Source organism: Pteronotus mesoamericanus, unplaced genomic scaffold (assembly GCF_021234165.1).
Source record: "Pteronotus mesoamericanus isolate MK-2021 breed Mesoamerican mustached bat unplaced genomic scaffold, CSHL_Meso_final contig_20, whole genome shotgun sequence".
Lineage (NCBI taxonomy): Eukaryota > Metazoa > Chordata > Mammalia > Chiroptera > Mormoopidae > Pteronotus > Pteronotus mesoamericanus.
The window spans coordinates 32,436,535-32,451,470 of NW_026555085.1; the positions used below are offsets into that span (position 1 = coordinate 32,436,535).

At 36.5% G+C, this 14,936-nt stretch overlaps 1 protein-coding gene across 1 annotated transcript in view; it reads left to right on the forward strand.

Annotated features, from left to right (window-relative positions):
• COL19A1 (collagen type XIX alpha 1 chain) overlaps positions 1-14,936 on the forward strand; it is a 331,895-nt gene that overhangs the window by 71,597 nt on the left and 245,362 nt on the right. Inside the window, exon 10 of the mRNA XM_054569553.1 lies at positions 13,611-13,664. Within this exon, the coding sequence (XP_054425528.1) occupies positions 13,611-13,664 (54 nt within the window). The remainder of the gene's footprint in view (positions 1-13,610; positions 13,665-14,936) is intronic.

Below are 14,936 nucleotides of genomic sequence, written 5' to 3' on the forward strand. Positions count from 1 at the left end.
ATAAATCCCACTTGATCACGGTCTGGGATCCTTTTAATGTATTGTTGAATTTGGCTTGCCAATATTTTGTTGAGGATTTTTATATCTGTGTTCATCAGGGATATCGGCCTGTAATTTACTTTTCTTGTGGTATTCTTGTCTGGTTTTGGTATCAGTGTAATGTTGGCCTCAGAAAATAAATTTGGAATACTTTCCACCTTTTCTGTTTTCGGAAGAGTTTGAGAAGGATTGGTATTAATTCTTTAAATGTCAGGTAGAATTCACCAGTGAAGCCATCTGGTCCTATGCTTTCATAGTGGGAAATTTTCAACTACTGATTTAATCACCTTGCAAGTAATCAGTCTGTTTGGATTTTCTATTTTATCATGATTCAGTACTGGTGGTTGTGTATTCCTGGGAATTTATCCATTTTGTCCAAATTGTATAATTGTTAATAGTAATCTCTTACAATTGTTTTTATTTCTGTAGAATCAGTTGTAACATCTCTTTCATTTCTGATTTTATTTGAGTCCTCTCTCTTTTTCTTGGTGAGTCTAGCAAAAGACTTGTCGATTTTGTTTATGTTTTCAGAGAACTAGCTCTTAGTGTCCTTAATATTCCCCATTGCCTTTTCAGTGTCTATTTCATTTATTTCTGCTGTAATCTTTGCTGTTACCCTCCTTCTACTAACTTCGGACTTTCTTTGTTCTTCTTTTTCTAGTTTTTTGGGGGGATAAAGTTAGATTATTTCTTTGAGACTTTTCTTGTTTCTTGGGGAAGGCTATGAGCTTCCTTCTTAGAACTGCTTTTGCTGTGTCACCCAAAGTTTGGTATGTTATATTTCCATTTTTATTTGTCTCAAGGTATTTTTTAAATTTTTTTATTTCACTCATTGGCTGTTCAATAACATGTTGTTTAATATCCACATATTTGTGAATTTTCCAGTTTTTTATGTAATTAATTTCTCAATTCATACAATTATGGTTGTAAAAGATGCTTGATATGATTTCAGTCTTTTTAAATGTATTAAGACTTGTTGTGTGGTCTAATATATACTCTGTACTGGCAAATGTCTTGTTCCCTTGAAACAAATGTATATTCTGTTGCTTTAATTATTTTATGTTTATTTATTTTTTATTGCATTTTCTCCATTACCATTTAGTCCCCTCATACTCCCTTCACCCCTGCAATCACCATACTCTTCTTCATGTCCATGAGTCTTTTTCCCTTTATTCTGTTGCTTTAGGGTGATTAGGGTGTATGATCCTTTCAGTGTATTGTTAAATTTGGTTTGCTAATACTTTGTTGAGGATTTTTCATCTATGTTCATCAGGGATATTGGCCTGTAATTTTATTTTCTTGTTACTTGTTTTTCTTGCTCTCTGATGAGTACCCCACTGAAGAATCTTCCTTAGCTCCCTACCCTTTATTGAAATAGCTTATCTCTGTTGAACACCTTCTCTGTGTAAGACATATTGCCGGGTGTTGTAGGGGAGTGAAAAAATAGGATTCACTCTCTGTTTTCAAGAATTTTATATCTGGAAGAATGTAGAGGGACATTAGTAGGACTATTTGTTAAGTACAGGAGAGTTGCAGATGTCCTAGGAGAATGGTCTATGGAGACTGGGAGAGTTGTATGGAAAATAAGCTGGACCTCTAAGGATATAATTCTAGGGAATATCCATGCTTAGAAACTTCCTTTTCCTTCTGCCCACTCCTCTCAATACTTAATTATTCTATGTCCCACGTTTTAGTGACATGTCTTTTGTTAGCTGACTATATAAGTTAATTTGTGCTGAAGTTAGGAGCTTCAGTATTTTGCCTTGTATAATGCACACTTTTTTTTCCAAAATTTTTGAAGGAAATATAAGGATGTGTATTGTACATGGGTAGTACCTGAAATACCTTGTATCTGTTCTTGTGTTTTGTAATTATTTACTTGTTACATAAGATTTCTTATACCATGATATGTTCAAAAAGAAATCCTAAAATTCCTTTATAATACAAAAAACAATTATCTAAATATAAATAAGTAAAAATTGAATTAAAAAATTAAAATGAAAGATTTTTTTTTCCTGAAAGTTTGAGCCAAAAATGTGGGTACATATTATACATGGTAAAATATGGTATGTTTTTGTTATCTTTCTAGGGTGAAACATTTAAATTCCTTTCATGCCTTAAGAATCTATGATTCTTAATTAGCTACGTAATCTAGCTGGACTCTTTATTTTGACAGGTAGCGACTTATGTCTAAGCAATGACTTCAGAGTTGCACAGCAAGCTTTATCAAAGCCATTCCTAGTCATGATTCCCAAAGCAAGATCTGCCCATTGTAGCTAGCATGGAAATTTCAGGTAATTTAGCAGGCATTTGAGAAGAAATTTTTCAAGTATGACAGAGCATTTACTTTTGCCCTTTAAATCACATTACTTATGATACTTTTCTTAAAGTATGTTTTATTGATTATGCTATTACAGTTGTCCCAGTTTTTTCTCCCCTTCATCCCCCTCCGCCTTGCACCCCTCCTCCCACCAGCATTCCCCACTCTATTAGTTCATGTTTATGGGTCGTGCATATAGGTTCTTTGGCTTGTCCATTTCCTGTACTATTCTTAACCTCCCCCATTTACTTTGTACCTACTAATTATGCTTCTTATTCCCAGTACCTTTCCCCCCATTCCTCCCCCACCTCCCTCTCCACTGACAACCCTCCTTATGATCTACATTTCTATGATTCTGTTCCTGTTCTAGTTTGTTTTGTTTTTGTTTTTTAGGTTCAATTGTCGATACTTGTGAATTTGTTGTCATTTTACTGTTCATAGCTTTGATCTTCTTCTTTTTCTAAGATAAGTCCCTTTAACATTTCACATAATAAGAGCTTGGTAATGATGAACTCCTTTAACTTTACCTTATCTAGGAAGCACTTTACCTGCCCTTCCATTCTAAATGATAGCTTTACTGGATAGAGTCATCTTGCATGTAGGTACTTACCTTTCATGGCTTTAAATACTTCTTCCCAGCCCCTTCCTGCCTGCAAGGTTTCTTTTGAGAAATCAGCTGATAGTCTCATGGGAACTCCTTTGTAGGTAACTCTCTCCTTTTCTCTTGCTGCTTTTAAGATTCTCTCCATATCTTTAATCTTGGGTAATTTAATTTCGATGTGCCTTGGTTCGTGCTTCCCTGGGTCCAACTTTTTTGGGACTCCCTATACTTCCTGGACTTCTTGGAAGTCTATTTCCTTTGCCAAGTGGGGGAAATTTTCCTTCATTATTTGTTCAAATAAGTTTTGAATTTCTTACTCTTCCTCTTCTCCTTGAGGCACCCGTATGATTTGGATATTGGAACATTTAAAGTTGTCCCAGAGGTCTCAAGCCTCTCCTCATTTTTTTGAATTCTTGTTTCTTCACTCTTCTCCAGTTTAATGTTTATTTCTTCCTTCTTTTCCAAATGGTTGATTTGAGTCCCAGCTTCCTTCCCTTCACTGTTGGTTTCCTGTATATTTTTCTTTATTTCACTTTGCATAGCCTTCACTTTTTCCTCTATTTTGCATCCGTTCTCAATCATTTCTGTAAGTATCCTGATTACCAGTGTTTTGATACATCTGACAGGTTGGCTATCTCCTCACTGCTTAGTCTTTTTCTGGAGCTTTGATCTGTTCTTTCATTTGGGCCATATTTCTTTGTCTCAGTGTGCCTGTTATGTTGGAAGGGGCAGAGACTTAGGTATTCACCAGGGTGGCGCAACCCTCTTTGCTGCCTTGTGGCGCTGTCTGTGGGTGAGGGGTAAGAGAGGGAACAATGTTGCTTGCTCAGCTCTCTGCTGGCTTTCAGTCACTTCTCTCCCTATCCACAAGCATATTGGGCCTTTCTGGTGCTGATTCCCAGGTGGGTGGGTTTGTGTACATTCTAGAACCCTGTGGGTCTCTCCAATGGACTCTCCTGTGAGGCTGGGAGTTTCTCCTGGCACCACAACCCCCATAGGTATTTTCAGTCAGCGTTTTGAGGCTTCAGTTTCCCTCACTGGAACTCTGGATTGAGCATCTGTCTTGTTCCCTTGTTGTTCCTCCTGGCTTATCTGCATGCAGATGTGGGACCACCTGGTCTGCCAGCCACTGCCTCAGCCACCAGGTCCGTCTCGCCTTGCCTCACACCCTCTCCACCCCGGCTGCCCCTCTCCACCCCTCCTACCATCTGGATGAATGTTTCTTCTTTAACTCCTGATGTCAGACTTTCATGCAGTTCAGTTTTCTGGAAGTCTGGTGGTTTTTTGTTTTTGAATTTGTTGTTGTCCTTCTTTTGGTTGTGCAAGGAAGCAAAGCATATCTACCTATGCCCCCATGTTGGCTGAAAGTCCACATTACTTAGAATACTTTTGCTTTCAATATCATTATATGAAAATTTAAAATACAAGGAGGGGACCCCAAAAAACAGGATTTATTTATAAAAATAGTATATTTATTCTTACATGTTTAAACCTCAGTTAACTTCAAATTACTCTCCATTTGATGCAATACACCTATAGAGATGATTTCCTGCTGCTCAAAACAGTTTTTGAGTGCATCAATTTTAATGCTGTTTAGTGTTTTTGCTGGTTTTTATTTCATTCTTCTGCATTGGCAAAACATTTCCCTTTGAGGACTTTTTTCATTGGGGAGACAAAAAAAAAGAGCTGCTTGTGGCAAGATGGGGTAATGCTGTTTTCGGTCAAAAACTGCTGAACATCCAGTGCAGTGTGGGCGGGTGCGCTCCTAAATCACCCATCATGAAATGTGCAAACACATTGAAAGAGTCTCCAAAAAAACATTCACTGAAGTTGAGTGCAGCCTCTCACAACAATGCCAGCTGCTACACTGACACAGATGGGTTCCTAGAACACTCACCTAGTGGGAGAAACCTATACTACAAGGGGCCCAGCCTCCAGAAGATAATTCCTGTTTTTTTACCCCAAACCCCTTGTAATTAAACAATATCTAATTCTCAAGACTACTTCAGCCAAACTGAATATATAGATGATAACAGCAATTACTAGTATTTATTTTGTTCTTACCATATACCAGACACTGGGAAGAGTATTTCAGATATGTTATCTTTTTTATCCTTACAACTCCTAATGTTAGGTATCACTGTTTAACAGAAGCAAAAACTGAAGTTTAGGGAAGTTAAATTCTTGCCCAAGAGCACAAGATAAGGGGTCAAGCTGGGATCTGAACCCAGCCTGTTGACTCCAGTGTTCTCTTAGACGGTATGCACTGCAGGCATTTTAAAGTTTGCTCTATATTTTAGAAGTCCTTTAGCTTACTTATCTGTATTCTTTGATCATGGTACTTCCACTTGTAATATATTATTTTACCTTTATAATCTCATAAACTGTCAACCTAATATTTTTATCCTCACTTTGCAACTGAGAGAACCCTGCATAAGTAAAACAATGTGCCTAAGGTAACAGAATTAAGAGAATCCATAGAATAGAAAGATCTTTGGTTAAATCCCAACTTTTTTCAGGTTAGCAGTGGGAACTTGGCCAAAATACCCAGCCTTTCCAGGCTTCATTTCCCTCATTTGTAAAGGAGGGTGTATCACCTATCAGTTGTATCTACAGCATAAGGTTGGTACAAAAGTGCTTTCATAAGGCTTGTTAGTCATTGTGATGTGATACACATATACATTTAACTTGACTTTCCTATTCTTTGACTTACAAATTTTATCAATTTAAGATTTTGGGCATAGGAAGCAATTTCACATGTCAGTTTTAGGAGGAGTAAAATATTTTTAAGACAGCCCTGTCCCTTTTACAAAACATTTCTGCCTCAGAAATAGGGTCCTAATTATTAACAAAAGTATTAAGTAAATATTTTTAAAAAATCATTAAATCACCTTTAAATGAGTTTTTAAAAGATTAAGTACTGAGTCATTCTTTTTTTAATTTTAATATGTTATTGATTATGCTATTACAGTTGTCCCAGTTTTTCTGCCTTTGCTCCCCTTCACCCAGCGTCTCACATTCCCTCAGGCAATCCTCACACCATTGTTCATGTCCATGGGTCATGTGTATAAGTTCTTTGGCTACTCCATTTCCTATACTGTACTTTACATCCCCATGGCTATTCTGTGACTACCTATTTGTATTTCTTAATCCCGTCATCTCTTCACCCATTCCCCACACTCCTCTCCCATCTGGCAACCATCAAAATTCTCTCTGTATCCATGATTCTGCCTCTCTTCTTCCTGTTTGCTTAGTTTGATTTTTAGATTCATTTGCTGATAGATATGTGTATTTTTTTTTTTGCCATTTTATTATTCATGGTTTTGTTCTTTTTCTTAAATAAGTCTCTTTAACATTTCAAATAATAACTGTTTGGTGATGATGAACTCTAGTTTTTTCTTATCTGGGAAGCTCTTATCAGCCCTTCAATTCTAAATGATACTTCTGCTGAGTAGAGCAATCTTGGCTGTAGGTCCCTGCCTTTCAAGACTGAATATTTCTTGCCAATCCCTTCTAGCCTGCAAAGTTTCTTTTGAGGAATTAGCTGACAGTCTTATGTGAACTCTCCTGCAGGTAACTAACTTCTTTTCTCTTGCTGCTTTTAAGACTCTCTCCTTATCTTTAACCTTTGCCATTTTAATTATGATGTATCTTGGAGTGGGCCTCTTTGCATCCATCATAGTTGGGACTCTGTGCTTCCTGGACTTGCATGTCTATTTCCTTCAACAAATTAGGGAAGTTTTCTTTCATTATACTTTCAAATAGATTTCCTATTTCTTGCTCCTTCTGGCATCCCTATGATGCTAATGTTGGACTGCTTGAAGTTGTCTCCAAGGGTGTTTATACTATCCTCATTTTTTTTATTCTTTTTTCTTCTTGTTTTTCTGATTGGTTATTTTTTGCTTCCTTGTGTTCCAAATCATTGGTTTAAATCTTTACTTTATCTACTCTACTGTTGTTTCTCTGTAAATTGTTTTTTATATCCATTAGTGTATTCTTCATTTCTGACTGGATCTTTTTTATGCTGTTGAGATCCTCACTAAGTGCCTTAAGCATACTTATAACCAGTGTTTTGAACTCTGCATGTGACAGATTGCTTATCTCCATTTTGTTTAGCTCTTTTTCTGGAGTTTTGATCTGTTCTTTCATTTGGGCCATGTTTCTTTGTCTCTTCATTTTGGCAGTCCCTGTGTTTGTTTCTCTGTATTAGGTAGAGCTGCTTTGACTCCATGTCTTAGTAACGTGGCCTAATGTAGTTGGTGTCTTGTAGGGTCCAGTGGCACAGTCTCCCCTATCACCCAAGCTGGGTACTTGAGGTTCATCCTTCATGTGGACTAAGTACACCTTCCTCCTGTAATTGATCCTTGATTGCTATTGGAAGGTCAATGGGAGGGATCTACCCAGGCCAGTCAGCTGCAAGGACTGGCTATGACCACTTATCACCAACCTTTGCCCTCCATGGAGGACCAGCAGTGCAGTGACAGGATGGTGGCACTCCAATATGGTCTCTAGCTGTCCACTGGGTGTGCAGGCTCTGGGATTTCCTGGGTGATGCAGGGCAAGGTCAGCCCCCACCTATGCTTTCCCCAGGCCACCCTGCATGAGCTATAAAACAATCTGAGATGGCTGCTACTTATATTGGGCTTGGAAATTCCCAGGAAAAGCCAAGCTGTGAATCTAAGATGGCTGCTGCTAGTGCTGGCCCTGGAGCTCACTGAGGCCAGTTGTTTCTTGTTTCATAGGATTTCAGAACTTGTGAAGCATGAGCTAAGACCAGCCATTCGTATGGCTAAGTAGCTTGGGTGGGTCTGTAGGTTAGGTGGAGCAGAGTCTTAAGGGATCTCCAGGATGTGACAAATAGTGTCAGCCAGGTTGATGGAGTCTCAGCTGTGGCACACTCCTGCCAGCTCTGTGGCTCTGTGGTGGGAGGGCTCAGAAAATGGACGCTGGCTTCTGCCATTCTTGACACCAGCCATTTCAGTTCCTCCCCATATGCCACTGGTACCTTTCAAGCTGCTACCCTGCTACTGGAGCTGAGAGAGAGTGAGTGTGAGTAGGTGAGTGCATGTGTGGGTTCTTTAAGAGGAACTGCTTGGGAATCCATCAGTTTCCTCCACCAACTCAATCCCCACTGGTTTTTGCAGCCAAATGTTGTGGAGACTTCTCTTCCTGGCACTGGAACCCTGGGCTTGGTGCCTGCTGTGGGCCTCGACTCCTTGCTCCTGAGATATCCCTCCCGAATTTTTATCTGCTACATGAAGATGTTCCACATCTTCACCCCTCCTACCAGTCTGAATGGATGTGGTTTCTTTAATTCTGTAGATGTCAGATTTCTGTTCAACTTGATTTCTGACAGTTCTGAGTGATGGTTATTCTATAGTTTAGTTGTAATTTCGATGTGGTTGTGGGAGGAGGTGAACCATGTCTGTCTGCACTACAGTATTGACTGGCAGTCTCCTGAGTCATTCTTGTTTGAGAATATCTTTTGAAAGACTCATCCTTCCCTCTATACTCTAATCATAAAATGTCTCTTCTTTAACATCTAGATATTTTTGTTTTCATTTATTCAACCACAACTATTTATAAAATATAATCAAAAGTGCACTAAGTTCTGCAGCTACAGCAGTAATGAGAAAGCACAGAACTTATTCTTACTGAGTTTATAATCTAGTAATGATTTGTTCAAGGGAAGGAAAGGGTCAAGTCAAGGAACATGTATAAAGGACCCATGGACAAAGCCAAAGTGGGAAAGGATTGAGAGAGGGAGGTAGGGGAGGGGGGCAGGGGAAAGTGGTGGTGGGAAAGTGGAGACAAATGTATTTGAACAATAAAAAAATAAAATAAAATAAAATGGGGGAAAAAAAGAGCCTTCCTTCCCTCTGTAGGAATGAAAGTCAGTAGAAAAAATATCTAGGAAGAAAGGAACCAGTAAAAATGAAAACTATTAGCAAATTTATTGTATGCCAAACCTATAAAAATACAAAAATGAATCTTAGAGTTACATGACTTCCCATCTTTTTTTAAAAAAAAAAGTTTATTTATTGATTTGAGAGAAAGAGAGAGAGATACACTGATTTATTGTTCCACTTATTCATGTATTCATGGGTTGATTCTTTATGTGCCCTGACTGGAGATCGAACCTGCAACCTTGGCCTGTTGGGATGACATTCTAATCAACTTAGCTACCGGACCAAGGCTCCATTTGTGATATATCTTTAAAATATTAACATTTGTCTTAACTTCCAGACTACACAAAAGTTATAATGGCAAGAATTATAATGGCAAAGCAAAAATAGCTGGGATAGTGTGGCCAGTGTGGTTCTGTTGGTTAGAGCATCGTCCCTTATGTACCCCAAAAGGTCATGAGTTTGAACTCTGGTCAGGGCACATACCTAGGCTGCAGTTTCAATCCCCAGTTGGGTTACATAAAGGAAGCAAACAATTGATATTCTCCTCACATATCAGTGTTTTTCTCTCTCTTTCTCTCTCTCTCCCCCCTTTCTCTTTCTCTAAAAACAATGAAAAAATGTTCTCGAATGAGGATTAAAAATAATAGCTAGGATAAAATAAATTGGTAATCTCCAAAACAAAAAAATAATCAGTATACTTAATTTATTTTTTAATACAAACACCAACATTTGATTAAACCAGCATAACCCTTTCTGTATTAATATAATTTTAGATGACCATGGCCATGAATGTGTTCAGCTTTCCTAGTACTTGTAATAAACTTGGATATATTGTTTCATTTTAAAGTATTGATGATGAATCTGTTTCCGTTTCAATTGTTCTGTGTGATCTTGCAACTTTAATGTGCAATAAATAAGGATGGCATTCCTCTGTGTGTCTGGTATATAATTTTCATTATTAGAGTAGCCTCACAAAATAATGCCAAAATAGCTTGAAATCAAAAGCCATTTTGCTCTAATGCATACTGAATAGTTAATTTTGTGAAATGACCAGAAGTACAGTGTTGCTAAGGGAACCATGTATTTTTCTCAATGTTTTCCATGTCTATAAGACCAAGAAAGGATATTTAGAGGGAATAGGACAGTGTATCAGGAGTACCAGTTTGGAGCCTGAACCATTTGGGACTGAATCCTCTTCACCAATTACGTGCTTTGAAAATGATCCTTAATAACACCTGTCAGTGGTTTATTGTGAAAGCGTACCATAAAATATAAAAAAAGCATTTAGTATTAGAAACTGGCACATGATAGTCAACAAGTATGTTTCCTCTGCTTTCCTATCTACAGTGTAACTGTTCATATATTGAAAGACAGGTGGAGATTTTTTAGGTTGAATGTAGTTTGTTATGTGACTTGACCAAAAACAAAGAAATCTTCATTTGTGATAGAATTCTTTAGAATTATAATTGATTAAATGTTTTAGTATATAAAAAATCTTGTCATATGCTACTTGTAGTAAATATTAATAAATCATTGATAGTTAATTTCTTCAAAAGATCACTCAATGATTTCAATATTTCATTCAAATTTGTCTTTTATTCTCAATATTATTACACTAGACTTCCTAAATGTAGTGTACTATACTAGTTTTTAAAGAGATGCTTCAAAAAGAGAGATCCTTGCGCTGTTATGTTTAGATACTATTGATTAGGAGCCATCCAGAAGCAATTATAGTTTACTTTTTCTCATTAACTATAAGATACATATTACTAATCTTGTGCATTTTATTTTTGGTGCAATAAGATAAAATGAGAAAAGTCTTATGAATACAATTTTGAAATCTCTCTCCAAATTATATGTTACTCATTATAAAGGTTTTAAATTTTGAGGATCCTTACTGTAATCTGTGGAAGCTATATAAAGAGCAAATTTTACTTTTATGTATCCCCGTACACTATGAATTAGACAGCTATTCTGCATAATCATGTAAGTCCTGTCCTGCCTGAGTCAAAACCCACCAATGGCTTTCTATCTCCCTCAATATAAACACTGAAGCTCTAAATAAGGCTTCATATAATGTATAGAGCTCTTCCTACCCCACGCCCCATACCCTGTATTGTCTCTCCTTTTGTCCACTCCTGCTCCAAGGTGTTCGCACCAGTTTACATACACCTGGAATGTTCTGCTAGATATACACTTGGCGCTTTTCACATTATGATGTAGGCTTTTGTTCAGGAATCGGTTTAAAATTGTATTCTGATATTTCTATTTAAAAAGTCAGTTTAAAATCCTATTCTGACAGTTCTAGATGAAACGCATCCCTTCTTTCTACCTCTGTCTTCTTTCTTTCTTTAGCACTTTTATTGATACCTGATATGTTATCATTATGCATCTGTTTATTCCCCCACTAGCGTGAGTTCTTTGAGTACCATACATAGAACAGCACATAATAGGAGCTAAAAATATGTTGAATAAATGAATAAGAACTGTACCTCAATATAGTCTCAATCATCAATTCAACTGTTTGTAGACCTATAAATTCAATGTCCCAATTGCAAAGGGGATCCTGCCAAGCAGGACAGTTAATTTGCAAAGAAAGAGCTAGATAAATCATAGGGACTGTTACATTGTTCACTATTGTTCCATTATGCTTTTTTCTTTAAAAAACAAAACACTCTTTTCACATAGTGACCTGAGTAGTTTTAGCTTGATATAGCCAATTAGTTCATGAAGAATCAGAAATATATGGGAAGAAGCCCCAAGTTTGGGCGTGACTTAATGTTTATCTTTATTTGCCTATGTTCTCATCCCCACTGTGATGCTTCATTAATATGATTTACTGCTTTTTAAATTTTTCTTAAAGATGATGACCCTCTTTTATGGAGTAAGATGGCTTGAAATTCAACCACTGCTTATATTTAAACACCTATATATGATCAGTATTCCATATCAAGGCACCTAATCAAATCATTCTAACCATGTCCTTTGTCCAAGACTAAATTCTGGATGACATTATTTGAACTAATAATTAATACTTCTAAGACTCACTGTTGTAATTTTCTGAATTTTTTAATGCCCTTTTCTTAGCAAGTATAGTTGGCAACCTTATTACTTAGCAACCACATTACTTTCTCAGTTCTTCAAGACCCTTGCTATTACCCTTACCCAATTTAGAGATGAAATTCTTTCAGACTTTTATAAAATAACAGCTCAATTTCAATGTTCCTGAACATAAGGGGGAGTGTGATCTGAGCTCTATTTGGGGAATAATTTTCTAGTTCATTTTTGAATGACCTTTCACATATTCAGTTAATTTCCCAAAAAGTGTAGGATTTTGAAATGATCGCCTTGTAATACACTTTAAGAGAAAACTAAAATAATTTAAAGTTTATTAAGTTTACTTACTTGACTCTATAGTCAAAAACTTTCTACTACCCCACCCTCTAGTCTCACTACCTGGAAGTTTCCATTTTGAATAGTCTAATGTATTTACCCAGAGATGACTAGTGAGCCCTGTATTTTCTTTCCAACATAACACTACTCACATGCCCATCCTGTAGCCATGCCACACCAACAAAAATAGTTGAATGAAAATAGACTCATAGATGGAGAGCAGGCTGACAGCTGTGGTGGGAGGGAGGTTAGAGGCTGGGGGGACTGAGCGAAAAGGAAAACGGGCTCATGGACACGGACAGCAGGGTGGGGACTGCTGGGGGGAGGCGGGTATAAGGGGACTCAATGGTAATGGAAAAAAATACAGTGAAGATTAAATTGGAAAAAAAAGAAAATATGTTTACAATTTTTTTTAAAAGAATGAGTATCCTACCTTAGTAATAACTTTACAGAAGAAGGATTTAATATTATGCTTCTGAGTTTTTATCCAATAAAGGCTATTTCTTTATCCTTTTTATTCTAATATTGAATATATTACATTAGTTGACAGGTTCTTTTTGTTTTTTGTATCAGTTCCCAATCCGATATAATCTCATATAATCTATAGGACCTTGAAGGCGACATTTACTAGTGTGCCTTAAATCTAAAGTTAACATACAATGTCATTGTCACAACGTCACTTTATACTCATAAAATTCTCAAATGCCTCTTAGTTTCTTCCAAGCAATAGTGATAGTTAGAGAAACTCATTCAAAAAGTTTATATTGTTTTCCACTATTTCAAGGATAAGTTTATTAGACTGAATTTGTGGTAGAGTCATCAAGGCAGATATAGGCGACTCAACAGCTTCACTGAAGCAGAGTTTTCCAGTTTAGGTGAAAGACCAAGGAAGCTGAGAACTGAATTAACCCCGGCATTGAGGTTTTTCCTGAAGGATGTAATGGAAGGTCAGGCACACTAAATGAAACAGATATGAGTAATGTAAAGTCTGAAATTTCATGACTTACTTGAATAGGAAGCATCAAATATTAGGTGAGGGAATAGAAATAGAATCATTTCTTACCTTTGATAAATATAAAAGAAATGACAAAACTGAATTACATATATCTATGTGGAGACTGTTTAATTTTAGTTTGATTAACACTTTGATATTTATTAATTATTAATTTTTTATTATTAATTGTCACAAGTACAGTTTAATGACTTCTGGACAATATGAAGAAGGAACTTAGGGCACAGACTTTGGTGCAAAAGCAACTTATCCATAAAATGGTAGAATCTCATCAGTAACATTAGCAATGAGTGCACCTTTGAAAGCAACTTCCTAATGAACATTTCTATATTTCAGGGTGCAGTTGGTATTAAAGGTGAATTTGGTGCTCCTGGAATTCCTGGGGGAAAGGTATGTTGATTTTCTATTTGATTAAATGTTGTGGCTATTTTATGCAGTTGTACCAGATCAGAAGGGTAAATACAGGGTCCAGAAGAAGTAAAGCCTGCTTGAGTGTGGTTGGTAGGGTAATAATATGGGTGCAATAACTTATAGTTTTAATTTGAACATTTCACCTAAAATGTCATATGGTGTGCTTGAGTGTGGTATTGTTATGTTACAGAATTACATGCTTATGATTTTGTAACAAAAAGGGGCAGTATGTGTGCCAGAGCCTGCATATAGTCCAAGTTTGACAGTTCCAGGCTCAGCACACTGTGACCCTACAACAGGGCTGCCACAAACTGCTCTACGATTTTGTAAATAAAGTCTTACTAGAACCCAGCCACCCTCATTTGTTTGCATATTGTCTTAAGTCTGCTTTTGTGCTACACAAGAGCATTAGGAAGTTGTGGCAAAGGTCATAGGGTCCTCAAAGTCTAAAATATTTACTGACTGGCCTATTGCAGAAAAAATTTGTTGACCTCTGCTCTAGAGCATTGGCCATTATTCTAAGAGTGCCAGGGCTTCTTAATTTCACTATTTTATGTATGATATAGTCTTTATTAATGCATATTTTACTACAGACATAAACAAACATTTAAATTAATATAGTACAACATGAGATATTACAAATAAAAATACAAGAAATATATTTTAATCCATGGTATAAATATAGTCTTTATCTCATAAAATGGTTGATTTTCACATTGTCTTCCCTAAAACTATAAAGGTGATTCTAAATATTTAATTTATTCATAAGAGGTCTGTGTTGCATTCAGCACCTTAGTTCATTTTTTATAGAAACAATGATATCCTGATGTAAGTTAATATTAATTTGGGCTTCCAGCCTTTTGCTTAAGCTTGCTAGTGACATTAATTGAAGACTCTTCATCATAAGTTAAAGTTTCTTCAAATACATGTTTAAAATAGTCTACTTCCTTCAACCTGTCTTTTCTCCTAAAGAAATTGCCCCAATCCAAATTTGCTTTATATGCTTATTCCACCACTCTCTTCCTAAAATATATCGTAGCAATATACGTAACCTGGTTGTTTAGATTTCAGATCATTGGGCTTTTTCAAATTACTTTGAATATTGGAATTTTTTCTTAAAGCCAAATACAGAATCACTGGAATACTTGGACTATAAAATATTTTATTGAGCTTCCTTACCTTTTTGTAAAGTAAAATTTATATAAGTTTACACAGTGAATTATGGGAAGGCAGGATATAATTCCCCTAGAA